The 25254-nt window shown below is 52.6% G+C and overlaps 9 protein-coding genes across 9 annotated transcripts; 3 read left to right on the top strand and 6 right to left on the bottom strand.

Moving 5' to 3' along the window:
* Positions 1 to 116: 116 nt before the first annotated feature.
* BU25DRAFT_105180 (uncharacterized protein) lies at positions 117 to 3424 on the bottom strand. Its single transcript, XM_033700280.1, has one exon. The coding sequence runs from the start codon at positions 3040 to 3042 to the stop codon at positions 517 to 519; it is 2526 nt and encodes an 841-aa protein (XP_033560069.1). The 5' UTR covers positions 3043 to 3424; the 3' UTR covers positions 117 to 516.
* Positions 3425 to 3948: 524 nt separating this feature from the next.
* BU25DRAFT_105188 (uncharacterized protein) lies at positions 3949 to 4602 on the top strand. The gene has a single exon (XM_033700281.1). The coding sequence runs from the start codon at positions 4208 to 4210 to the stop codon at positions 4559 to 4561; it is 354 nt and encodes a 117-aa protein (XP_033560070.1). The 5' UTR covers positions 3949 to 4207; the 3' UTR covers positions 4562 to 4602.
* Positions 4603 to 6019: 1417 nt separating this feature from the next.
* Positions 6020 to 7789, bottom strand: BU25DRAFT_412133 (alpha/beta-hydrolase). Its single transcript, XM_033706727.1, has one exon. The coding sequence runs from the start codon at positions 7578 to 7580 to the stop codon at positions 6087 to 6089; it is 1494 nt and encodes a 497-aa protein (XP_033560071.1). The 5' UTR covers positions 7581 to 7789; the 3' UTR covers positions 6020 to 6086.
* Positions 7790 to 10520: 2731 nt separating this feature from the next.
* Positions 10521 to 13560, bottom strand: BU25DRAFT_441015 (glycoside hydrolase family 36 protein). The gene is made up of 4 exons (XM_033709211.1): positions 12463 to 13560; positions 12263 to 12402; positions 10931 to 12215; positions 10521 to 10874 (listed from the first exon to the last, which is right to left on the bottom strand). Exons 1-4 carry the CDS (start codon positions 13427 to 13429, stop codon positions 10669 to 10671), a joined length of 2598 nt encoding a protein of 865 aa, XP_033560072.1. The 5' UTR covers positions 13430 to 13560; the 3' UTR covers positions 10521 to 10668.
* Positions 13561 to 13692: 132 nt separating this feature from the next.
* Positions 13693 to 15799, top strand: BU25DRAFT_449619 (tyrosyl-tRNA synthetase-like protein; the record flags this gene model as incomplete). Its single annotated transcript, XM_033709649.1, has 4 exons — positions 13693 to 13931; positions 13980 to 14133; positions 14184 to 14470; positions 14517 to 15799. 4 exons carry the CDS (start codon positions 13696 to 13698, stop codon positions 15736 to 15738), a joined length of 1899 nt encoding a protein of 632 aa, XP_033560073.1. The 3' UTR covers positions 15739 to 15799.
* Positions 15800 to 15837: 38 nt separating this feature from the next.
* Positions 15838 to 17603, bottom strand: BU25DRAFT_412137 (t-SNARE). The gene is made up of 4 exons (XM_033706728.1): positions 17395 to 17603; positions 17152 to 17269; positions 16635 to 17098; positions 15838 to 16583 (listed from the first exon to the last, which is right to left on the bottom strand). Exons 1-4 carry the CDS (start codon positions 17398 to 17400, stop codon positions 16227 to 16229), a joined length of 945 nt encoding a protein of 314 aa, XP_033560074.1. The 5' UTR covers positions 17401 to 17603; the 3' UTR covers positions 15838 to 16226.
* Positions 17604 to 18099: 496 nt separating this feature from the next.
* BU25DRAFT_105272 (uncharacterized protein) lies at positions 18100 to 19001 on the top strand. Its single transcript, XM_033700282.1, has one exon. It carries the CDS (start codon positions 18197 to 18199, stop codon positions 18671 to 18673), a length of 477 nt encoding a protein of 158 aa, XP_033560075.1. The 5' UTR covers positions 18100 to 18196; the 3' UTR covers positions 18674 to 19001.
* Positions 19002 to 20959: 1958 nt separating this feature from the next.
* On the bottom strand, positions 20960 to 21434 carry BU25DRAFT_472656 (uncharacterized protein; the record flags this gene model as incomplete). Its single annotated transcript, XM_033710856.1, has 2 exons — positions 20960 to 21045; positions 21170 to 21434. The coding sequence occupies 2 exons, from the start codon at positions 21432 to 21434 to the stop codon at positions 20960 to 20962; spliced, it is 351 nt and encodes a 116-aa protein (XP_033560076.1).
* A 1999-nt stretch (positions 21435 to 23433) lies between these two features.
* Positions 23434 to 24938, bottom strand: BU25DRAFT_395917 (DHS-like NAD/FAD-binding domain-containing protein). Its single transcript, XM_033704806.1, has 2 exons — positions 24273 to 24938; positions 23434 to 24213 (listed from the first exon to the last, which is right to left on the bottom strand). The coding sequence occupies exons 1-2, from the start codon at positions 24703 to 24705 to the stop codon at positions 23489 to 23491; spliced, it is 1158 nt and encodes a 385-aa protein (XP_033560077.1). The 5' UTR covers positions 24706 to 24938; the 3' UTR covers positions 23434 to 23488.
* Positions 24939 to 25254: the final 316 nt, after the last annotated feature.

The following is a 25254-nucleotide window of genomic DNA, read 5'->3' on the forward strand; positions in this document are numbered from 1 at the left end:
GTAGCGCCTCAACATGGCTTTCAACACCTGCGGTAGGCATGTGGCGCAACGGCGAATTTGCTCATGTCGTGCTCTCTTCAGTATCAAAGGTCACGATGCAACGCAAGATCTGGTTGTAGAATTCGTAGATTCGTCAAAGTATAGCTAACTCCCAAAGGCTCTCAACCTCTCGAAGCGAGGGAGGCCATCAATGCACCTAACCAAGCCCATGCTATGCCGTGGTATAATCCAGTACAAAGGAGACTATCAGACAGTCTAGAAACGGAAATATGAGAGGATCATGTCTGATTGGAAATAGTAATGTGTGGCTATGTACATGAGTAGCCAGCAGCGGAAGTAGGAAGCTACCGTAACAATAAATATTTCGAGAGAATGGAAGGGTCGGGAGCGTGCCTTTCTTGGGCCGCTCTACCTGGATTGTGTGAGTAGCGACCAGCAAGTTCCGCATCGTGTGCGAAATCTTGTCAAGGGCCAACGCGCTGGTTGGCGGCGCTCTTCTACACTCCGTGCTGCCTCTTATACGGACAGCACGTGCATGTTCTCCTGCTCCGGTGATGCCGGAACATGGAAGGGATTAAAGGCTGTTGTCTTGCCTTTGTAGGCGGCCATTTGTAGACCGATCCCACGCATGCGCTCTGCACCTCGTCCAGGAGGCGGCGGGCGCTTCTCTTTGGCGCTCTTGCGGTGCTGTTTTCTGTACAGCTGCTCCCTGCGTCGCTGCCTCTTCTTCTCGAGACCGATTTGGATGTCGATGGCGCGACGGACAGGCCAGTCATTGGTGCTTGTCTCTTCATCGTCGTCGTACTCCAGAGGGTTATGGTGCGCAGTGATGGGCGTTCGAGGTAGTGAGGCAGATACAGTCAGGGCCGCTCGCTCGCCGATACCGCCAAACTTAACCGACATCTCAGAACGCTGTCGTAAAGCCAGAATGTTGGCCGAGCCATGACGGGATGGAGGTGGTGATCGAAGACGAACAGGAGCGGGAGAGCGTGCTCGTACTGGTGATTTGCCGAAGAGCGCGCGGGGAGGTGGAGAACGGTGACTGGACCTCTTAGAGGGTGGAGGTGGTGAGCGATGCACTGCACGCTTGGTAGGCGGAGGCGGCGATCGGTGCACAGCGCGCTTGGCTGGTGGAGGTGAGCGAAGTCGTTTCGGTGAGTGTGTCGGGGGCGAACGCTGCTTCAAGGTATCCCTGCGACGTCCGCGTGGTGCGCCGTCAATGAGGTCCATGCGCCCGTGCATCACGAAGTAGTTGTCGCTTTCTGAAGGGTTCTCGATATCGTCCACTTCATCCTCCTCATCGTCGTCAACAAGCTCGGGATCCGAAGCTGGGAAACTGGGATCGATGTCTTGAGGTGCAGGCTTGTGTTTGGCTGCTCGGCGGCGTTCCAAGTTGGACATGTATGCTTCTTCCGCTGGCCTATCCTCATCAAGAGTTCCGCAGACGAAATCGGTGCTGTCAGGAAGCTCCGGGCTTGGTGCGCGAATGTTCATTGGCTTCGACTTCTTCCGCTTGATTGACGGACCTGATGGGCCCTCTGCACGCTGGCCCTCCGTCCGCTCGAACATCTTGAATCCATTCTTGCGGCTTTCCAGAGAACCGATGGAAGATTCCGACACAGTGCGGTGGTTCTTGGGTCGAAGGTTGCCGATGTGATCAATGGACGTGGCTGCAGTCGAAGCTCCTGGGGCCCACCAATTATAGTCAGATCCAGCATCACTCTCATCTGAAACCGCAAAACCTTCTTCGTCGTCTGTTTGAAAGCCCTCATCGGTGACATCACTGTACGCATCGCTGTTGTTATCCTCATCTTCAGACTCATCCTCATCGTCATCCTCATCATCCGCTGCATCATCGTCTTCATCTTCGTCGTCTTCCAGAGCCTCTTCTTCAACCTCTTTGACCAATTGACGGAGGTTATTCTCAACTCTAAGAGTGTCTCCTACAGTAAGTCGGTTTCGGTGACATGTGACCTCTTGCGTCCATTCGTCAACTTCCTCTTCTGAGCTTGCAAACTCGTGGAAACGGTAAGCCTCGGTATGAGCGAGTTCCGAGTTCTGGCTCAAACGGCGAGTGCGGTCAACTATCGACACTTTGCGGACACTGATGGGAGAATTGTTGCGAACTGTGGAATCAGAGTCACGGTGCGCTCTCGGCGATGGCTTTGGGGATACAGGTATCCTACGCGGCAGTGGTGCGGGGCTGGCAGCGCGACGGGGTGTTTTTGGCTTCGAAGGTGCTTCTGTCGAGACTTTAGTGGGGCAGGCGAACTTGATGGTACAAGCACGCTTTGGTGGCTCTTCAGCAGGTGTGGGCGTCGTAGGCTTCGCGCAAGCGAACTTGATGGTACAGCCCCGCTTGAGTGATTCCTCGGCGGACGCAGGTGTTGTTGGCTTTGCCGGAGCCCCTACTGGTTTCTTCTCCTCCTTCTTGCCGCCACATGCAAACATGATACACCTCTTCCTGCCTAATGTCGCCTCGACACCCTGTTCACCGGCGGGTGCTGCGGGCTTAGGCGCTACAACAGTGTCGTTCTCCTGGCCAATCAAGGTGATTCGCTGCTCAGATAGCTTCTTTGTGTACGGCGGTAGCATTGTATGGATCATAGTCGAGGGCAGCGGAGGGCTCGGTGTGCAGGTCCGCGTGCCTGGGCTCGTAAAGCCTCCATCGCTGGTCAGATCAGCAGTCGAGATGGTGCTGGTGCTCCACGTGGAAATGCATGACATGCCACGAGGTGGATCCCTGTCGGAGTGGTCGTCAACCGGCGAGCTCGTGTTCGAGGCTGATTGCAGCGCGCTGGTCAGGAGTGATGTCTTGCGGTCAATCGTAGATTTCGAGATCTTCGTGAATGATCCTTTCGAGGAGTGTTGGATCTTCAAAGGTGCTGGTCGCGGGGTACGCCCTTGTTCCGGGGGTTCATCGACGTCGGCCGGTACCTCCTCTTCTGCCGCCATGGTCGGTGGTATTGTGCTGGGAGTCGACTGCATTGTGCGCATTCCCGCTGGACCTGTTCTCCCAATATGGTCCTGCTCGTTCGCCATGTTTGCTGGTGGATGGTGGGGTGACTATGTGTGTGTAGTGCTAAGTTGTTGCTGCAGAACGTCGTCTGGAGACGCGCTTGCAGGATCGCGTTGGTCTATCGCAAATGTGAAGTCGAATATGTACCGGAAGAGTGGAGAGTCGTAACAGGGTCGAGTTGGTGGCAAGGAGATGCGCCTCGTAGTGGTATTACTGAGTATATAGATAGTGGTGGTGGTGAGGTGGGGCCCCAGAGGACGTCTTGTTATAATATGGAGAACAACATGGTGGAAGTACAGTGAAGATCGGACCGAAGTGAATGAGGTGGCAGCTTTCTTAGGTGTCAGAGCCGTCAAAGTCGGGCAGTCGCACGTGGGGAGGGATACCCAGTGAAGATGATGTAGGATCCTCAGACACGCTGTGGCAACGGCCGCCAGAACACCAGGAAGGCTGGCGGTGATCTGATAGGTGGGCACGCTGGGCGTCTTGTACAAGCCTCCGGGCGATTGCGATGCTTGCGTTGGTCGCGGGGCGGAGGGTTTCGCGGATTTTCGCAGCTGCTGGCGTGCGCAGTGCAGTGCAGTGGCTGCTGCAGCGGTGCCTCGTAGTCCTGGGAGAAGCGAGGAAAGGAATTTGATGTGTAGTGGACGTGTTGGGGGATGCGCTAATTGTACTGTGCAGCCCACGGAGCGTGCAACCAATCCATGTAACGCTTTTTGCAGATTCTTGGGACCGCCGCACAAATTCAATGAGCGCGCGGGCTCGGTCTGAGGCGAACACTGGCGAAATTACACGAGCAAAATAAAACTCAAACAAAACTCGGCGAGCAGGTGTTCTCGACCTGCATTAACAGTGGCACGCAGGTTTCCAGCGGGCGCGCTGACAGCGTCTTTGAAGCTCGCATGGACGGTGCTGGACGTCCTTTTTGTTGCCATCATCGCCCTTTGTCAGCAGCCCTAAGCAGCGCCATCGTCACTCTGTCGAATCACACCAGAAGCAGGTTTCCATCTTCGACAAGTCGCCAGCTTCGACGGCTACGCAATCTGGTGCGCAGTTGCTCATGCATCGTAACAGGACCCTGATTTACACATGCCGTCTATTGAATCCTTCCCTTCAAGAGTTCCGTCCAACCGCTGCAGGAGGTGCAGACGAGCATGCCCGCGCTAGCGAAACACGTCGATTTGAAGCATGCACCCGAGTCCACAGCAGCTCTTATGCATCGCACCTCGAGCACACACTTGCAGTGCACCGTTGAGTGCTGTCTTTGATACGCGGGCTTTGACAGTTTCAGCTCTCCTGTCTGTGCCCCACGCCACGACCTTTGAACCTCACACCTTCGTACCTCAATGCATCTCACCTTACCGCTCTTCACGGAGCTCTACACCGCTGTTCACCGCTTTTCTAACTCTCCCTACTTTCTTGTCCTGCATCGGCCTGGGTCATCTGACGCCTCTTGCTCTGGGACAGCTCGCTAGTTGCGGGTTTCCCGTTTCATTAATCCACTCCCACATGCTTCGCCGCGCCATCGCCTGCATCGTCTAGGAACAGGGTCCGCTTTCTCCGCACCTCGTTGGCAGAGCAGTGATGACCCTTGTCATTATGTTTCCTCATAAGCGCCTGAGCCGGCTTGTCCTCGTCTGAGCATCTCCAGACGTCGTGCATGTGGGGAAATGCTTGCTCTCATGACTACGTTCAGAACTCCCTCACCGTGTTTCGAGCTTGCTTTTGGCGCGATGTGTCGATTCACTGACTGTGCAGCAACACGACTGAAATCCGGGGCAGCGGTAGACCTTCCTGGCAATTGATGTCGAAGTCAAGGCGGGGTACTTCATCTAACCACGAGCGAACTAACCACGGGCAAACTAACCACGAGTAGAACCCGGATGCTGCGGTAGGCCTTGCTGACCACCAACAAGGCTATGACTGCGATGGTACCTCTCCGACCTGTCTGTATGACGTCGTTTTGGTCGCGGTTCAGCACACAGCGACCCCTCAAGCGACAGATGGTTCTGGCGATTGTCATGTCATGTCTTTCGAGGTAGACAGCGGTTGTTACTCCACGCTTCAGATCAAAAGCATGAAATCTTGCTTCACTTGGCAGGGTCTATCAAATTACCCAGATTGGCAGTGCTTCAAACTTAGGTTGCGATCATTCGTTGATCCTACCTCATTCGAGGAATACAAACATCAACCGCTCGAGCTTCAGATGTTCGATCAGCAGGGCTTGGCAGTACTTGACTTGAATGCCCCTTGATCAACATCTTCGGAACTCGTGCTCGATCATCGCATGTCACCTTGGCTATTTCCAAGTCATGCACATTAGATTTCCCTCATTCACGTTACATCTCCCTGCTACCGTTCTTCTCCACAACACAACTACGTCTTTCAACACCATCACTAGACCCCAATCCACTACCGCATACCCAGATTGACGTCCACACCACGTCGCACAAACACAGCCAAGCATTCCCTCCCTACCGGCTCCTACGCCCCCCGCTGCACAACCGTTTCCCCTTACACAAACCCATAGCCCAAAACACAAAACACAAAGCTGCTCCGCGACAAATTGCTCCGAACCAACCAAGCACCACACGCACACAGCCAAGCCTTCTCCTATGTGAAGCCAAGCTACCATCGAGTCTGGGCATGCGACTCCGCGCAGATCACTACGGCGCGTCGTTACATGGCCAAGCGTCAATATGGGAACGGGCTAAAGTAGGGGAGGATATTGGAGTTGACGTGGCAGTGTGATGGCATAGCATAGCCTTGTGGCTGACACTCGATTTAGACAGGTCGTCGAATCTGCGCAAGACGTTGCGTGTATGTTTGCGTAGATATTCGCAATCTTCTGAAGGAACTCTGTTCATGATGCTTAGAAAGCCTGTCGGTCTAGCCTGGCTCTCCTTTGTACAGGTAGATGGGTTCCAAGCAATTGTGGGACTTGAGACAGTGTGTAGTGATACATTGTACAAATCTAGAGGTTGGTAAGACAAATCCATGCTTCCAGCCAAACGCCGTACCACTTTCCGAACGCCTCACATAACAATGTAATGTACAAGCTTTTCTCTCAATGCTGCAGACCACCAAACTGAGTAGGGATCCTCAGCGGTCTCAGCTCTTGGTTGTTGTTCCCCAGCCGCTCCTCAGGAATTGGCAACTCCCTCCTCCACGCATCCTTCACGAACTGCAAGGTTCGTTCAAAAACGATCTGCCTTTCCTTCCTCTCATGTTTCCCAACTGCTATGTCGGGGAACTGCGTCCAGCCGTGCCTGCACTTCGGAGCATGCCAGACCTCAAGGCCGCCGTTGGTATCGACCTTGGGATACGGTTGTCCGCCAACAACACCATCCCAGTCGTGTTCTCGACCATCACCAAAGCGTACATGCCCGTGCCACCCGCTACAGTTCATCTTGTCTACCCAGACATCGCTCTGGACTGCGAGGGTGTCATTTTCGGGGAGGACAAGGAAGATGGCGGCGTTCTTTTGGATGTTCTCGGGGTCGATCAGGCCGGGGCTGGCTCGTGGGTGTCGGCGCAGTTTCTTAGGGAGGTAGGTCGGTCCCATAATAGAGAAGAGACCTGGCATGCGCGGCTTCTCAGGTTTCTTGTCGTCGCCCTTCAGCGCATTTGGCAGGGCCTTCATGGGTCGCTCGTGGGGTAATAGACGTGCATCTAACGAAGGGTAGAACAGCAGAAGAGGCATATATCGAGGTCGAGCTTGTGGGGGAGGCAAGATTGTTGGCCAAGGTTGTAGCGGGTTATCGAGTATTGTAGGTGCGCGGTTTCGTGGTAGAAGTGGTGACATGGTCGCAGCGGAAGACGGTCCTCGCGAGATCGAGTTGGAACGCTCGGTGGGGGACTGCAGAATATCCATACATGGAGGAGCTGATACAGCCATATTTAATGCAATGTTTCCTCCCGCCGAGAAGCCCGAAACACACAGACGTTCTGGATCAAGGGTGATAGTCGTAACATCCTCAATGTGAGGCGGTAGCGTTTCCTTCTTCTTCCTCTTTTTGTTTCTGCTGATCGTGTTCGTACGCATGATGGTGTAATATCGTTGAACTTCTGTCCTGAGGTATTTGCCAGCATCCGTTATGCCATCTGTGTCCAGGATCGCGGAGAGCGCGTCTTCAGCGTCGTGTATAGCGGCGGGGAACTGGTGGAAAGGTCCAATACGGTAGGAGACAGAGATGACGACTGCTCCAAGCTCACGCGACATCATTGAGGCATAAGGTGCCTGCTCGAGCGGACTGCCCATGATGAAGCCACCGCCGTGAAAGTCCAGCACGACTGGAACTCTCCATTCCCCTGTCTCTGCCCGCCGCCGGTCCTCGTTCTCCTCGAGGTCGACGGGTGCAGGCGGTACGAAGACATAGAGTGTGATGACGTTTCCTTTCCGACTCGGCAGGTTGACGAGGAAGGGATGCGGTCCTTTGGGCGAAGTGACGTGGAGAATCGACAGGGGTACGAATCGAGGTATCTGCACAAGTGCGGTTCTCCAAGCAATGTTTAAAGGCAGGCCGAAGAAGTAGCGCAACGTGTGCAGGTATCCACTCATCGTCGTGGCGTAGCGAAGGGACAGTGGCTAATGCGCATGATGTTTAGGTGGGGTTGCTGTTCATGGGGGCGTTGAATAAACGTTTGCTGGCTGCAGCTTCCAAATGTTTTGAAGTCGCACCATGTTTGGAGACCGTAGGAAGTATGACGTCAACTTCGAACGCGTTCACTACTTGCAAGGAACGCAAATGTTGCATTAGTTTACAAATCCGGGGGTGAGCGGATGGTAAAGTCGAGACCATTGATTTTTGGCTCAACAATCCACGTGCTAGACCGCGAAGCTTCGAGCCAAGCTTCTCTGGTGCTTGAACTCCCGGTGCCTGAAGCCTCCTTTCACTCTTCCTCCTTCCTAACGCGCCAACCATGTCTTGCTGGTAACATATTTTCTAGACGGATTCAAGATCCCAAACAAGCTTTGTTCTGGTCTCTAGTCAGCTCCACGATAGGCCTCATATTCTGCCAACTCGATGCAATTGCGCATGATCAATCGTTCTGAGACGACAGGTTAGAATCCTCGAGCCAGAGTCACTCAGCAAACGCTGTGTGTTGCAAAGGTGGAATGCTACATTGCCAAGATGAAAAGATCACGATACGATTCGAGCTGAGTATGGCTATGGCTAAATCTACAGCAGGCTGTCAAATCAAGGCGCGAAAACATCAGCCAAACAAGCCATCAATCATCTAAACAAATGATTCAAAACAACCTCAATGGTCCAGCTTCCGTATCATCCAGTCTTGCCCGCAAGAGGATCACCTTCGACCCTTCCTGGATCTCTGCTGGAGTTTCTCCGCGTTTGTCCCTGGTGTCGCACCCTGAGCACCTGTTCTTGAGCTGCAAGTGGCTGAGAGAAGATCGTAAAATCGTCCAGGACAGTCTTGGGAAGGTACAGCTGACTCTGCCTCTCCTCCTTCACACCAAGCAAGGCATCAAGGCCACTTTGGACTTTATCAGCAGGACCAAGGTTGGCACAAGGAGGTGGCATCTTGGACAACACACTGAAGATCTGGCATAGTTATGCCATAGCACTGCATCACTGCAGACTCTTTCCTTTGTTTATTTCTCTTTCATTTTTCAGCAACTCTGCTTTGAGCCTGAGCCCTCACCATCCCTTGTACACTCATTGAACTCAACCTCTTGTAACTAAATCTTTGCATTACCAGAGGAGCTACTGCCCTCTCGTCTTCCATAGTCTTAGACTCAGATAGGACGTTAAACCAATCAATCAATCCCTGGTGTCTCAGGCGGTACGGGTGCAGCAAGCACTTAAGACAATAGCGTCTCCTCATTCACAACTTCGCATTCCTCTTCCTTATCGTCGTGTGTCCTTTGATTGAGCCTGCTCAGTTTCTTTTTTTAAATACGATCTGCAACATCATCTGTAATAGCATATATCTCAGGCGTGCTTGTACCGCTGCAAGCTGCTTTCTGTCATACTGTGCATGATTTCCTTCAGCAACGCGGGCATTTGCGTGTTTGCAAGGGGTACTCATGTTGTTGATCTCACGTTCCGTGTCATTGGTGCGCGTTCTGAGCTGGTCGCGCTCCCTTGAAACCGTTGACAGTGACTTCCTGACGTCCTCGATCTTGTCATCCTTCTTTTGCGCCTGTTTGCTTGATTCGGCTTGAAGCATCTCGACGTCTTGTTCGAAGTTCTCCCGCTCTTGTTTGAAGTTCTCGCGAGGTTCTGATATTTGTTCATCGCGATCCTCGAATCGACTCTGCACTCTCGCAAGCTCACTAGCCAGTGCCTCTCATGAACTTCGCTCTTCATCTCGCTCTGCCTCAAGCTTGCAGGTTCGCTCATTCTGAGAACTGGTTGATGCCGTGCTCCCAGAATCGCTGGTCGATTCATTCGCCGTTGCCAATTGTGTACGCAGTAATTCAGACTCGCTTTGTGCCTCTGTCCGCTGCCGTTCGGCTTCCTCCTTCTCAGCTGCGAGTCTCTCCTTCGCAGCTAAGGCCTTTCGGTAGTGCTCTCCCAACTCCGCGATCCGCTCAAGAAGTGCTGTCACCTCCTTTGATGGCGATGACGATGGCGGTGGAGAATGATCTACGGATGGAATCTGCTTACGAGAAGTAGGTGTCATAGGCTTTCCATCTTCCCCGTAAAAGAGCTTCTCGTGCCACTTAACTGATTCCCATCTGTAGAGAAGGTAGACGTGCTAGGCGGGATGGCAGTCGTATCCTCTCGCGAACTTAGCGGCGAAACATTGCTTGTAAGATCGGGCGAGCTGCCATCATCCGCACCTGCTGCTGCAGCAGCATAGTTTTGGTGTCCATAACAGCATTTGCTGATGAGCCCGGCCAGGAAACAGAAGAAGATGAGGAAAAGGACTAAAAGAATAGAATGGCACTCGTTGGGTCGGTATGCATATGCACGTCATCGACACGGAGTGTCAAGGCTTGGTTTCATGATTCAGCAGGCGAGTAAGAGAGTGTTCGGATGACCCCAAATGGCAGGGACAGGAACGTTCGGAGCTGGTACAAGAGGTGCGGGTAGGTCTGCGTCGGTCGAATTATCGGCAAAAATCTGCTGCTCTTCTTCGAAGACTTCGATATCGGTTGGTAGCTCCGGTGGAGGTTGGTCAATCGTGTGGCTATGTGTGTACTTGGTTCCGTAGTGAACTCCGAGCACGGCGGTAGTGCCAGCCAACGCAAAGAGAAAGCCTTCGGCGTGTGGGTGTGCCATGAGTGCAGCAACCTGCGCGGCGACATTTGCCGCTGGTACTGCATGGTGACTGCTGTGTAGGGCTCAAGCCGAATACGTTAGTTGTAACTGTTCGTCATATTAGTGCGGTCACCGTGTACTTTTGTTTGTTATGTCGGCATCGGTATGCTGTCCTGAGAAGGCAAAGTAGTTGGCGTAAGTAAGCCTTGGGAAACCGAAGACGAGCGTCCCATGTGAGGTTTTCACTCAGCGCGGTTGAAATTTACTGGCATCAAGCGCATTGTTTGTTCGGAGAAGACGTTCTTTGTAGAAACGCCGGCGTCAAAGAAAAGGGAGAACAGAGAAGACAAGAAATGAACACCCGAGAAACAATGTCGATGACAATGGTGTATGCACAAAGAAACATTGCGGGCTCATTGTTCATCGAATGACAACTTCCACGGCCACTTCGTTACTCCAAGAAGCCTTCGAGTCACTTTCTTTCCATGCTCTTGTTGTGTCTATTTCGAGCACATCCCCACATTTTTCGCTGACCTTGACACAATGCTTTGCGATAGGTCGTCCAAAGATCAAAGCCATAATGTCGTCGTCCAGATTGCGGTGCTTGAGTCCGGAGATGTAAAGGCCTTTGAGATAATCAGCTACTTTCCATAACGGCAACTCGACACTAGAGGACACTTACCGTATGTGCCCAGCACCTTCAGAGACGTCCAGATTCGCAGCCGGCCTGATGATCGGTCAACGTAGCTATCTGTGTTCACAATTGCAGCAGCTCCGGTCATCTTGCCTAAGACACCCAAGTTTGCTACTTGCACTTCGTCTGGGCCCTTCACCTCGTGGCTGCGCTTCAACTTGAAGGACTGTAGCGGGAAGGCAGAAAGTATCTCCCATCCTCGAGTTGGTAGCTCCAAGTGAACAAAAGAATCGTTACTTTCGCTGCTGGTAGGTTTACTGACTTGACCGCTGGTATGACTTCTGATGATATATGTGCCCTTCTCGGCACCGGGGAACGAGTCCAGCCCAATCAATTCGGAAAGGGGTCGCTGTGTGCAGTTGAATATGCCCAGTATACTGACGCCACTGTGGGCCATCCCAACGTAGGTCGCAACCTTCAGCAAAACAGGGTCATCGTAGGAATTGTAGGCCGATGTGCTCTTGCCGACTGTGTGAGGGCGAAGGATAACCGTATCATCGCGAGGAGTGTTTCCCGCCATCTGACCGATCAGGTTGATATCGTGTTGCCCAGGTACATCAGTGATGTATATTGGTCCACCTGACACACAACGTCCGGCGGCGTGAAATGAGGCATAATCGTGAGACGTCTGGAACATGTCCCAGTCAGGGAGGATGTTAAGATACTGATTGAGAATAGCGTTATGCGCGTTGCAGAAGATATGCCAGGGGTGAGAAGCAGGGACTTCTGGGAAGAAGTCGTCTGAGTTGCGTAGCAGTATGCGTGGCTTGTTGGAGGGAAGCTGTGAGTGAAAGACCATCTGGGGTGATTGCGACATGCACGAGATGGCCCTAGCAGAGAAGTAGCGCAGCTGTGCGATGTTCCAAGCATCTTGGTATGACCTGATCAGACTCCGGCGATCCGTAGCATCGTCCAGTTCATCGAGGAAGAACTGAGCGTCAGTTTTGACCGAGTCGATACCAGCTGAACTGAGGAACTGGTAGAAGTCTTTGTAAAAGCGGTCGACGTCCTCTTCGGCAACCACAGTAAATTTCCCTCCTGATACTCCATCCTTTTTCTGAACCACGGTGGTTTTGTATTCTTTCGCAATCTTGCCTTCAGGTGCAATACCGCCCCAGTAACCGAAGAGTGCATGCCATACTGCGATGTGCTTGATGTTCTTGTACTTGCTGCGGATTTCGCCGACTGTCGCCTTGAGGCCGCGCGGGAACCCATTCTTAGTCGCTTCGAACTCGACCCATGCGTTCTTGAACTGATCACCGCCTTCATGATTCTAAGTTGCGTGAGCGCTCGCGCTACCTGGCCACCGAGTTTACATACCAAAGACTGCCAGTTATCGTCAATAATGAGGTTGCTGATATTAATCTCATTCTTAGCCAACGACTCCAAGGCGTCAAAGAGCTTTTGCTCAGTGAGGTGCTGTCCAATGCCGTTCCATGTGCAATACGAAAGTCCGTCATCTGGCAAGCTCTACGTCAGCAGCCCAAGGTCAGAGAAAATCCGGGTCTAAGAACACTTACACCAGTTCTCCAGCCACTCTGGCTTGAAGTCGTTTGCCAGCGCCTTGAACTCAGCTTCCGCCTCTTCAGTTCCTACACTGTATTTCATGACCAGCTTTCTTGCGTGGTACATCACCGCTGCTATTGCATGATTCAAGTCCTTGCCCACGGCAGCGACTAATCGCGAAATGCCGTCTTCCCCGCTGTCGTTACGGGAGTGGATAACGATCCGCCCCTCGCCATCATGACCCAAGGTTGTCAACACATCGTCTACCCCACTGACCGCTAGGACAACCAAATGTGAGCCATCTTCACGTTCGAACGTTGCAAGGATAGCTTCTTTGTCGGGTTGAAAGCGATCCTTGCCCTGTCTTGGGGCCAACCAAGGGCTCCACAGACGCACCAATGCGAACCAACGCGCAAAATCCAAGGGCCTGCCCAGGCTGTTGCTCGAGTAGCCTGAAGTAGTTCCAGAGGCGGCTTTGACAGGACTGGTGATAGACCACAACAACGTCTCCGGAGAGTCACTTGGCTCTTTCCCAATTTGTAGATATGGAGGCAACGCGTTGATGTAATGTGCCAAGTCATCGCTCAATGTATCTTGCGATTGGTAGATCAGGCGTCCGTCCGTAGTGGGCAACTGCTCGTTAGCCCATTTCCAAGGTTCGTTATCGCCAGCTCGGAACGTGATGGTATAGGACAATGAACCACCGTGTTTCGGGCGCCCAGGCAGCTCGATCGTGAAGAACTGGCGTCGGACGTTATTCCGACTAGCTTTGACGACTGTAAGGGACGGCTCCTGTGCTGGCCTGAGATTCAGACTGGTCCACTTCTCCTGGTCATCGAAGTTATGCCACAATGCAGCTTCCCACGTCTTCTCTGATCCAGCCGAGCTTTCAATCAATACGGTGAATTTGACTGCCTTTCTGTCGAAAGGTATTGTCGTAGTCTGTCCCAGTGGAGGATGGCATGTGAGCGCAGCATACATGTTAGCGGCGTGGGCGGAGATACAATAGAGGAGGTGTGGAGGGAACAGGTGCACAGTTTGAGTAGCAAGGTGAATATTATAGTATTGAGGGGAGTAAGTGAGCAAGCACGCAACTAGAATCGACGTCGATGCATGCCAGACTAGGCAGGCAAGTGACGTGTATGGTGCAGGTGCGGAGGTCATCGGGGAAGCCGCGCACAGACCATGTGGATGATCGTCACTTTCTAAATGGAAGTCGCGTTCTGCGCAAAGAGTCATTGATAGCGATGTTGATGCTCAGGCGCCTGTCGCAAGGGCGGCAGCACGTCTGTCGACAATGTATACGCAACCAACACACCCTCGCTCGAGGTGAGCGACCGATACAAAGATGGGCCGGCGAAGATGCAGACAAAGCTTCGCGACAGGTCGAGTGGGAGGAGCATGCCAACAGGATAAGAGCAGGCGCACAGCAGAGCATGCTGAGTCTGCTTGAAGAGCGGGGATTCGTCAAAGATGTCGCTGGGTACGACCAATTTACCTTTTGAAGCAAAGCATTGTTGATTTTATGTAGTGGACGCCAGACACTCGACTGGCTCCTCACTGAGAAGCGCATAGGAGTCTATGTCGGTGTCGACCCTACCGCGCCCTCCCTGCACGTCGGACACCTTCTGCCTCTTATGGCTCTATACTGGATGTACCTCCACGGCTACTACACCGTCAGCTTGGTGAGCGATTTGCGCCGGAACATGCACGACAGCAGGTTAATATGGGATAGCTTGGTGGAGGCACTGTGCAGATTGGAGACCCTTCAGGGAGAACGACCGCTCGTTCGCGACAGGGTGCAGATGTACAGACCATGAACATCGAGAGCATACGGCGACAGCTTGACAAGCTATGGACCCATGTCAAGTGCTTGGGAATCAAACACCAGTACTCGCCAGAGACAAGCAGAAAGCAGGACATCCTCAACAACCGAACATGGCTGGAGAAACTCAATGCTGTAGAGCTCATGAGGGACTTGGGATCTGGCATGCGCCTGGGCACCATGCTCAGTCGCGATTCGTGAGTTAACCACCACTCCCACAAGTAATGTCTAACGACCCAACAGAGTCAAGCTACGCATGGAAAGTGGCGAAGGCATGGCCATATCCGAGTTCTCCTACCCTCTCTTTCAGGCCTACGACTGGTGGAGCATGTACCACAACAAAGGCGTACAGCTCCAAATCGGTGGCTCAGACCAGTACGGCAACATCTGCGCAGGTATGGATGCCGTCTCGCACATGCGCAAAATCCGCCGTCTCGACTCGTCCCAGCAGGAAGACGAGGACCCACGTCTCGCAGCATACGGCCTCACCACACCTCTCCTGACCACCGCCTCGGGCGAGAAGTTCGGCAAGAGCGCAGGCAACGCTGTCTGGCTCGACAAGACCATGATGAACTCCTTCGACCTATACCAATACTTCATGCGCACCGCCGACGCGGACGTCGAGCGCTACCTAAAGCTCTTCACCTTCCTCCCTCTCGACCACATCTCTCTCCTTGTGGAGCAAACTCGCAAAGACGCATCAAAACGCACCGCGCAACACGTCCTAGCAAAAGAAATCGTCGAGCTCGCTCACGGCGCCGCAGAAGCAAAGAAAGCTGAAATAGCACACAAAGAAGCGTTCAGCCACGGCACAAACACCTTCTCCCTCGGCGCTCTGCGGAATACGTTGGGTACCGATAATCCCAACGCCGGCCTCGGGGCGCAAAAGGAGAAGCCGAGTAAATTCGACATTGAGTTGTTGGAGTACAAACGCGCTTATGCTGCGTCTTCGAGCATACAGCCCACCTCCAGCACATCTGCCTCCTCGCAGACAAAGCAGGACTCCGTAGTCACTCTTCCCCTCTCCCTCCTGCAACCTGGATCCTTCCCCCGCGTCCTCCACGCTGCCGGTCTCGCCACTACGAAGAGCGAAGCCCACCGCCTGATTGCAAAGAAGGGTGCTTACGTTGTGGTACCCAGCTCTGGCAGCGTTGAAGCTCCCACAAGCCTGAAGTGGATTCCCATCGAAGCTTCTTCTATAGCGAACCCGCAGCACTTCTTGATTGACTTTGAGGCATTGGTGTTAAGGAGCGGGAAGAGCAAGATCCAGATTGTTAGGATTGTCAGCGACAAGCAGTTTGAGAAGCAGGGGTTAAAGACCAAGGTAGATGCGACAAAGGTGGAGGATAAGCTAGAGCAGGAGGCAAAGGATGACGTTAGGGAGGAAGAGGGTAAGGACGCGCAGAAGGCGGAAGCGAGTGCGAAGACGTCGACGGGTGAGGCAGTGCCATTCCAGCCTTCGTAGGAATTGGTGTATATCAGTGTAAAACGGCGGACTGAGCCCTGTTCACTTGTACAACATTAGCATGTAGACTTCACATCTCAGAGCTCAAAATGTAATATCAACATATTCTACTTTTGCCTTTTCTCCAGGCACTGTGTATCTACTCACACACTCGCAATGCTGGCACTCTACCCATGCCGCTGAAATAGAGAGCGCCAAAGTAGCGCCCTGGAACAGATAAACGAAACACAACTAGTGGTAATCCAATTTTCCTTCGCAGAAATGAAGATAAGGAAATGCTGCAGAGATACAGGAGAGGTATGACATATCCACCGGGAATCGAGGTATTATACAACGTATCTTGGCCGGCCTTCTGAAATAGTGAGAGGGATACGAGGGTCTGCGGTGTGGTGGGTGGTAGATATGGCAGTGGCGGATTCGAGCTCCCGTGATGACGGAGCTGGCGGAGATGATGTTCAAGCAATGCGTGATTTTCGGGCTCGAGGCGTTTAGTTGCCGGTAGCAGCCTTGTTGACCTGTGTAACAACAACCGCGATAACAACGACAACGATGATGATAAGTAGCACAATAAGCAGGCACCACCACTTCTTGCGGTTCCTGCTGCGCGCCTTTTCGATCGCGCCGCCAATCTCGGTGTTCGCTTGGACGACATTGTCGTGAATCTCCTCGCCCTTCTGCTCGATGTTGGTGACGAGGGGTTCTTGCTGCTGCACAATTTGGTCGAGGTCCTGGAACAGCTGGGCGAGTTCGACCATCTGGCGCTCGATGTTCTGGATCGCTTCGTGGCGCTCCTTGACGTTGCGGAGAGTGGACGAGGCTTGGCCGCGGCGGTCGGAGTTGAGCAGCTATAAATTGCGTTAGTGATTGTGTGATACGTGTGAGATTTGGAAACATACAGCTTGCTGGAAGATGGGCGCATCAGGATCCGCAACAGCCTCCCTGACCTCCTCCTCAGTCGCATCTGGGCGTACAATGCGGTACTGGCGCTCAGCAGCGGCCTGCGAGTCTCTCCTGAAGTCGGCCTCGAGGGTCTGGTACTTGTTGATAGTGGCCTTCAGCCTGCGGTCGACCTTTCCAACTTGTGGCGCGTTCCTGGGGCTGCCTGACTCGGGCTTGCTCTTGATGTTCTTGACGCGTGCAACGAGGCCGCGGTAGCCAGTCATGATCTGCGTGCTGAGGTCGTTGATCTCGCCGGAGGGCATGTCTGGGCGGGCCAGCACTTGCCTAAAGACACGCTCAAGGTTGCCGAGCTGTCCATCGAGGTCGTCGAGGGCGCGGTCGACTTCGCGGCATTCGTTGAGGATAGCATTGGGGTCTGCGCCGCCAGAGGGCTGGCCGTAGTTCTGCATCTCTAGCCCAGCTAGGGGTTTGTCAGCAGTGTGGTCACCGCAAAAGGGTGTGATCGAGACGTACGATCGTCGTAGTGACCTTGAGAGTAGTTGTTGAAACGACCGCCCTGAGCGCCATCGTTGCGCTGGTCATACGGGTTGGCGCCGTAGCCGTCGATCTGGTTGTAACCACTGTTGCCGTACTGCTCGTTCATATCTGTCAGCTTCGACATGGTGATTAATCGACAGGTGGGTAATGCAGAAGCAGGGGTGAGAGGAAGCAAGAAGGAAGGCGCGTCTGCTCGCAGCGACGAGGAATGCTACTCACACTCATGATGAAACGGGTGCTGTGTGGTGTGTGGATGTGTGTGAGGACCCCTTGAGACAGCCGCACCCAAGCAATTCAGAGATTCGAGGTGCGAGACAGGGGAATGCCGACTGCAGCGAGCAGCGAGAAATTATGTGCAAATGTTGAAGATGTGAAGAACAGCGCAGTTGCGGCTAGAGGTGCAGCGGTCAGCGAAGATATGTTTGAAGTTTCAGCTTCCCCGAGCCGTTTGGTATTCTGGGGCTGAGAGATGCTCACTCAATCCGCGCCCCGTTCAGCTAACCAATTTGGGATGGCTTTGGCGCGTTGTGGATCCCGCCGCAGCAGCTCATCAAGCTCACCACATCACTCTAAAATTGGATGCACCCTTTGGGTCTGCAGCATTGTACCTGCCGTATGGCTGTGGAGTTGCGCACACCGTGTGTCTACTACGCCTCTTTGTATTCGTTCAATCGTGCTTTGCAGTTGTCGTTGCACATGTTGACCGTCCGACACGGGGACGGACTTGTTCCAAAACACACCGCAGCGGCTTCCGCGATCAGGGTCCCACGCTAGCCCGCAAGGCTGAAGCTGCTGCAGCACGCTTGAACTTCTGCTCCATCTCTTGACGTTGCTGGTTGGGCCATCGAACACTTGCTGCAGATGCGCGCCTCTAGACGTAATATTTCATGCGCTTCTCCGCACCACTTTGGGAAGAGGTTGGCAGAATTCGGCATCTCCACCTCTTCTCGTCTTCACCAGTCCACTCTCTGTGTAGCTGAGCTATTGTCCAATCCGCCTTGCTGCTGCCTTGTTATCGTATATGCGTCGACAGATCTTTTCGCAAATCTCGACGGCGTGTGGCGGAGGCAATTTTGATGACGACGGACAGAGGTGCTTAGCCACAACTTCCAAAGGGTACAAACTTTGTTGCCTGCTCATCAGAATGCATACTGACTATGATACTCATCTGCGGGCCGCGAGCCAGATCGCCAGTGTGCTGGTGCTTGCTGAAAGTATATACGCACCTACTCCAGAACCGCCTTGTATGTTTCCCTTCAACACTGACCATGGTATCAGGAAAAGTAGGCTAGATAGGAGGAAGATGCCAAAGCTGATAGTGACTACCATGGCTTTGTCGCGTTCGTCCTGGTCATATATCCCCCACCCATCGACCGGGTCTCCTGTTGCCTGCAACTCTCCATGCGTTCTCTTAGAAAGCAGATCCAGAATTGAGGTGTCATCCTCATCAAAGCACTCCGGGTCACGGAGCATGTGCATCGGGCCACCTCTTGGGTAGATCTGGTGCCTTGCAATCGTACTTCCCAATCCCTACTGGCGGCTTTTGCGTCTTCTCCTCTGGTGGAAGACGCTCACACCCGAGTTCGCAGCAGGTATGATGATGGCGTATCTCAGCCAGCTTGCGTTTACGAAGACAAAACTGCAGCTTTTGTTAGCAAAGGTGAAGTGAATTTCTGGATTCCTGTTAATTGACCTTGTCGAAGCGTATCTACCGGACACGGCACATCGCGAGAAATCCCAAGTAACGACCACGATGCGTTTCGAATTGGTCTCTCAGAAAGCGAAGCAGCTCTCTGTCTGAAGTGATCTTTTGAACTTCTTCTTGAACTAGCTCTACACGATACTTCGTGCGATATACAGGCCATGAGGTGTAGTGGTGGTACGTGTGGAGGTGGACTACCGTTCGTGGTTGCAGGTACTATTGCAGCGTTAGGATCAACACGTTGCGGTAAGCCAGCTGTTGGTTTCGCCGATATATTGAAAACAGATGATATGCCTCTGGAAGCTGGCTGAAACCAATCAGGCAGCCGAAATCTAAGTTGCTTCGTCTTCGACGCCTGATTGTACGACGTAACGGTGACTGTGACACGGCTATTGCGCTGCATGGTTTTTGCAAGCTCCTCAACGCTGCCTTCCTGATACTCTCGAATATCATCAGAGGATGATCGACCACGTCTCTACATCATAGTCAGTGTCTGTCAACAGCTGTTCATATTTGCTTGCTGATCGAACTGACTTACCCAGTGCCACCGCAATCGAACCCATCCATGGTAGAGGGGTGGTTCTACAAAACCCATTGTCACCAGTACACCAACATACCTTTTCTGTATCCTTTGCAATACACACGGATGATTGTGGATACCAAAGACTTGTGGTTATTGCCACTGCAGTTCCGAAAGCGACGGATCTCCGTGCAGGCTGCTGATCAATCTCGTTTGTGGCATCTGACACGCGATCCTCGTGAAGTTGATCCCTGGGTCCGAGTGGAGTCTCCTTGGATTTGCTGAAGACTAGCCACGCCTCAGTAGCTCTTTCATCACCTGGCTCATTGTACCTATCATACGATGAGTATGGGTAAGGTGGAGAAGGATCTCCACCACCATCGCGGTGGTGATCTTCAGTTGATTCAAAGGAGCAGTGCGACGGAGTGTGGATATCGAAGAGCTTGTCACCGGTAGTATCCATATAGCCGTTGTGACCTAGGTATGTCGTCTGAAACATGTAGTGGTTTTTGGCCTGGATGCCTTCGTCCAAACCATCATAAGAACCTCCATAAGAACCTTCATTTGTGTTAGCAGGTAGTGCCTTACCCAGTCGAATGCTACAAAGCTGAGCAGGCATCATTCATCGAGGAGTTATAACTTGCAATCGCCAAGTTAGATTCGAGTGGAGAAAGAGAAAACACAACTTAACTTACTAGGTTTTGTGGCTCCGCTACTGCTTGGCTCTAGTAAAGCGTCGCCGATTGATCTGCTCATATTCGGGAGGTGGGAAATATGCCCCCATCTGCATTGGCGTGAGTGTGGGTGTAGGTAGATCATCGTGCTGTGCCTGCTTCGTGAGCATGCTGCAGAGCGAGCGTAGATGGTGAGTTGTGATCGGGGCTGTGTTGCATCTGGTTGATATAGCGGCCACGAGGCACACTTGCATCAGGCGGCATGTCTGCAGGCTCACTTTCATCGAGCTCGACATGATCTGGGAAGTTGGGATAGGACCCTTTGCTAGGCAGGAAGTGAGCACCTATGTGATCCAAGGACGCGGTATCAAGTGTGCTTTGCAAAGCCGGCGACACTTCATGGTCGTATCTGATGTCAGTCTACTCTTCCCTGCTCAGGATACTGTGTAAGTCAGCTTGATCAGAAAGATCAGACATGTTTCCTGAGTATCAGGACTAAGAAACTGTGCTCTGTGGGCGAGAGAAAAGTTGTGAATAATTGTGATTGTGAACAAAGATCCCCAATGAAGGTTTGAATCAGGCTGAAGTCGTCCTGCATAGTCGGTTAGCACCAGCCACAACGCGCCTAGCTAATCGTCCGCGCATATGACCATGCCAATGGGAGTTTTCCCTCGAAGCTTGACACCTGAATTGCGCTCGGCTTCACTCACTCATTTCATGGCGGATTACTGCCACAATTAAACGTAGCACGGTATTAAGAGTCATATTGTGCTACACCTCATTGGACATCTTCCACTTATGCTCTTATGCGCCTATGCATGCAACACAACTATCGGTCTCGAGAAATAGTTGGTGAGGCGCTCCATGGCTGCAGCCGACAGTGCATGGCTAAAACGGAGCACCCGCTGTGCTAATGAGTGTGCTAATTGGGATGCCACTCATTGTTCTGGCTTGCTGTTGTTGTTCTACTGTAACTAGCAAAACAAATAGTTCTTTGTAGCAAGACAGAACGGTTCATAAACTCTTCAACGATGCACTGTGCAATGTATCGCGCTTTCATTAACACGAACCGGGATGTCATTTTTACAAGTCCCTTACTGGTCTCACGACGCAAGTTTTGAGCAAAGAGTTTGAGCAGTCGGCCGACGTTACGTTGCAACCTTCCAGGCCCGGTGGCTTTATCTTTGATAGCCTGACGATAGAGTCTGACAAGGTCCGCGTCTTCTTGGAAGATCTTCTGAAGCTCAACAGTAGCACTTTCTAGCTCTACTACCGTGAAGCCGCTGAGCGTGGAGATGGGCGTCGATGACGATTGTAGTGACTGCACAGACAGGCGATCATACTCGTCGTCTATGTAGCCCATAGTGTTGAAGGGTTGAGATGTTGATTGATCTTAAGAGCTATTGGCTAGAATCGATCGAGACTATATAGTAGAAGGGGATAGCAGTGAAGGGCTGGGGAAGCAAACCGAGCTAACCGAATGAGCTGGACAATCAGTGCAGTGGACCGTTAGCAAACACTGCAACGGACCGCTAGCAAACAGATGGCGATCGGTGGATATCTTCACTCCCTCCGACACAGAGTCTTGGCCCGCCCGTGTGACCGTCTGTGCCAGAGTCCCTTCATTTATATGGCTCGCGGCAAGCGATTCTAGATGAGATGCTCTCAATGGGGCTGGTGTTTCGAAGCTATCCTCTTTGGGAGACGTTTGGTCGAGGCCCAGTGGAGAGCGCGTTCCTGCGGTAGACGTCTGAGTTTCCGGCTCCGCATGTGCTGAGTCTATGTGAGACTCCGAACCGTGTTCCGTAAACAAGTCTTCATTCTGACCGCTCCCGAAAGGAAGCTCATCAAGAGTGACGCATCGTCGCTAGCGATGGATAGCGGCCCTCTGTGGTGAAGCATGACAACCTCCTCTGGCTCTTCAACCTTTGCAATATTGTTGGTGTTCGGAAAACCCTTAGCCTCAAAAATGAGCAAGCTCTTCTGTCTCAAGGCCCTAGTCCACGCAGTTTGCGGCGTAAGCGTCGTGCTTCTGGCTTGTTGTCATCCTGAGGATCATCATCTGTATAACTGCTATCGCTTTCAACGCTCTGGAATGAGTACACATGGATACTCCTCAATTCCATTGCTTCTTCTTGGAACCCCTCTGAAACATTCAACTCCCTCAGACGTTTCATGACACCAAGGGCCTCGATTGCCTCTCCTGAGCGGTCACTCCTTGTGCCCTCACAAAAATCTGGCTGCAAAGTCTCGACTTTGTCTGAATCTTCGCTATCCAACTCTTCAAGCTCAAAGATTGCCTCTTCTACCCGAGGCTTTCACCTTCTTCACCACTCTCATCTTCCGACCTATCTTCATACTTGGTATCCTCAGGTATCGCTACAGCGTACGCTCGTCCTAAAGCGCTGGAAAGTTGTGCAGATCGCTTAATCGACTGTGTCCGTGTAGACCAAGGTTTGATCGTGTTATTTTGGCGTAGACTGAACAGACGGATGGTATACGGGTCCAGAAGCATGCGTATCTGAGTAATGGTGTCCAGATGATCGCGCCATCCTGTGTATATGCTGTGGATTGGTCGCGTTTCCAGTATGACCCTCATCCTCAACACCATCACCGTCGTCAACACAGTCGTCTGCGCTGACGGTCGCCTTTTGATCATTGATAGTCGACCGTAAACCGGCTTGGCTGTCCGTAGGAAGAAGCTCACCGTTGCACGCAGCGTACCAAGTACCCAAGGGTCCATTCCAACATACACGGCAAAACCACAAGTGTCTACCACCTTTAACGCCTGAATGCTCCACTGTGCCGTGGTTGGTTTGTGTTGTCATGCCTTGCGAACTGTAGCCAGCAATCTGGTCTTCAGGGCTTGTCCCACGCCGCGGGGCACCGTTGACGTCTGAATCTTCTGGAAATTTGCCTGTATCGTTGATTGTGCTCACATTCAAATCCAGTGTCGTTGACCTTCACGCTCTTGCTGCTCGTACAGTACCGCAAAGGGAGCTGGGCGATGTGGTTCCTGATAGAAGGGTCTCTAGAAACTGTGATACATCCACCAGCTGTTACTTGCCCGAGGTATCGAGTCATAGGTTAGGGGAGAAGGCACGAGAGACGATGTGAAGCCGATGGGATTGTCGTTGTGAGGTCGGCGCAATCAGGCTGAGAGGCACAGCCTACCAGCCTCAACCACCCAGGGCGCCAACGCATCAGCAATACGCGCAAGGGTAGCGTTGCAACTGCGTAGCAATGAGCCTCTGTGCATCAAGACTTCGTCTTGCTTTTGTAAGATGTTGATTGATAGGTCAATGCGAGAGTCTTCGTGCTTCTGACGTCGTGGCGGAATCAGCCTTGATGGCCACAGTTGGGTGGAAGGCGTCTCGTGCGACATCATGATCAAGTTCATTGCCTAAGGTCCTGTAGTTATGGTTTTCCTTTCATCCTCTCAAGTATCTTCACAACCTGTGGCAGGACCTTCTCGACATTCTCCGAGATCCTCACTGCTTCTCGCCCAGTATTACTCTCTTCAACATCGCTGAAGAACGCATCCTCACCTCTCGCACCGCCCATATTAAGTATCCCAATAGGCAGTCTCTGCTCTTTCGCCTTCTTGACCAGCCTCCACGCAGAGTAGGTCGCAAGACTACTCCCTATGACTAGCAATCTTCCAGCTTCATCGACAGCCTGCTCAGCAGCGACTTTCGTCGCCGCGGGTATGCTTTCTCCGAACATAATAACAGCGGGTTTCAGCACGCCGCCCTCACTACCGTGCTTCCATGCGCCGTCCTGGTCTACTTCGACCTTGACGACGCCCCCATTCAGCTTGCGCGGCGGCGTTTGTAGGCACGCGGGGCATGCTGGGTACCTGAATGTCGTGTATGGCGCATCTGGCACGTCTGCGTCACCGTCTGGGTTCGTTTTCAATCCTTTCTTCCGCCGTTCGTCTGGGTTCTCAGAGTCGAGCGCGCCTGAGGCAAGCATTTCTTCGAGAAATGTCGCCCATGCGGGATTCAGCTTCGCAAGCTGGTCTTGGAATACCCGGCGGTCGTATTCGTTTCGACATGTTAGACAGACAAGGTTGCGAAGATAGCCATGAAGCTCGGTCGTGGGGAGGGAGGGGTGCGCTTTGGGATGGAAGGAGTCTACATCTACGAACTTGTCAGCTCACATCTCTCCCTACAGCATCCGTACCATTCTGAATACATACTCTGTGTGATAACCTTCCCAACAACACCCAGCCGCCCCAAGTTTCCACAGGCCTCGTGCGCCTTATTGGGTCTGGCCTTACTCAGGTTTGTCCACCCCAAGAAACTTCGCGCCCAGTATCTCTTCCTCGCCTCATGGTTCTCGCAGAATTCATTATAGTATATCGGTCTATATGTTTTATTCTGTGTATACGTCCCGTTCGGACCTCGATAATCCGCAAGTCCAGACGCTACACTAATCCCGGCACCAGTCAACAGCAGCGTCTTGCCATTTTTCACTGGTGAAGTGCCGCGCAGGTACGGTCTTGAGCTCGACAACGAGGGTGACAAGAAGTCAACAAGTGCAGCGATGGCACCAGATGTGGTAGTTGCACTTGCGGGGATTATCTTTGGAAGCGGCAGGGGATCGGTGTAAGGCACACGTAGAATGGCCATTGCGTGCGCATGCAAGAGTGTTGTCTTCTGTCTTCCATCGTGAAAAGTGTGGATGGCAATGCGCCGATGAGGCGGAGCGCGTTTTCAGTGGTGATGTCAGGGACAAGGTCCGTGCGAGATCTGGGATATCGCGTGGAGACGGGGATCGAGAGCCGCAACGGAACAAGCACTATTTTTGGCGTATGCGAAATGGTGCATGTGAACGCAAGTGCAGGCATGTTTATCGATCCTGCACTTTTGTGTGTGAGAGATATGCGGGTGGAGGATTGCGACATTGGAGTGGGCTGTGTGCATGTGCGAGGCTGTGTTGTGAGATTTTGCAGGTGCAACCGAGCACGAACCTGGATTTGGGACGGTGAGAACGAGTTTCGGATAGCGACTGCACACTTCAAGCCACAATTGAGGCTCTTCTGATTCTAGTAGAATCTAGGCACGTGTATGGCAATGGGATCTGGCCAACTATGGCCGAGACATGAGTAGGACGTACACGATAGCCGCAATGTGCAAAGGAATCTGTCGTATGCTTCGATGGAGTTCATTTGGGTATCA

The sequence above is a fragment of the Macroventuria anomochaeta genome (assembly GCF_010093625.1).
Source record: "Macroventuria anomochaeta strain CBS 525.71 unplaced genomic scaffold BU25scaffold_23, whole genome shotgun sequence".
NCBI classification, from domain to species: Eukaryota; Fungi; Ascomycota; class Dothideomycetes; order Pleosporales; family Didymellaceae; genus Macroventuria; species Macroventuria anomochaeta.

Bases quoted from the DNA above. Each gene is read 5' to 3' on its own strand.
- BU25DRAFT_105272 (XM_033700282.1), top strand. From the start codon at position 18,197: ATGCGTCGACAGATCTTTTCGCAAATCTCGACGGCGTGTGGCGGAGGC.
- BU25DRAFT_395917 (XM_033704806.1), bottom strand. From the start codon at position 24,705: ATGGCCATTCTACGTGTGCCTTACACCGATCCCCTGCCGCTTCCAAAG. The intron at 24,214-24,272 runs GTATGTATTCAG...ACAAGTTCGTAG, and splicing joins TGGGAAGGTTATCACACAGA to ATGTAGACTCCTTCCATCCC.
- BU25DRAFT_412133 (XM_033706727.1), bottom strand. From the start codon at position 7,580: ATGAGTGGATACCTGCACACGTTGCGCTACTTCTTCGGCCTGCCTTTA.
- BU25DRAFT_441015 (XM_033709211.1), bottom strand. From the start codon at position 13,429: ATGTATGCTGCGCTCACATGCCATCCTCCACTGGGACAGACTACGACA. The intron at 12,216-12,262 runs GTATGTAAACTC...CACGCAACTTAG, and splicing joins ACGATAACTGGCAGTCTTTG to AATCATGAAGGCGGTGATCA. The intron at 10,875-10,930 runs GTAAGTGTCCTC...ATTATCTCAAAG, and splicing joins GAAGGTGCTGGGCACATACG to GCCTTTACATCTCCGGACTC.
- BU25DRAFT_105188 (XM_033700281.1), top strand. From the start codon at position 4,208: ATGCACCCGAGTCCACAGCAGCTCTTATGCATCGCACCTCGAGCACAC.
- BU25DRAFT_412137 (XM_033706728.1), bottom strand. The intron at 17,099-17,151 runs GTACGTCTCGAT...ACAAACCCCTAG, and splicing joins TCAAGGTCACTACGACGATC to CTGGGCTAGAGATGCAGAAC. The intron at 16,584-16,634 runs GTATGTTTCCAA...CGCAATTTATAG, and splicing joins CGCCCATCTTCCAGCAAGCT to CTGCTCAACTCCGACCGCCG.
- BU25DRAFT_105180 (XM_033700280.1), bottom strand. From the start codon at position 3,042: ATGGCGAACGAGCAGGACCATATTGGGAGAACAGGTCCAGCGGGAATG.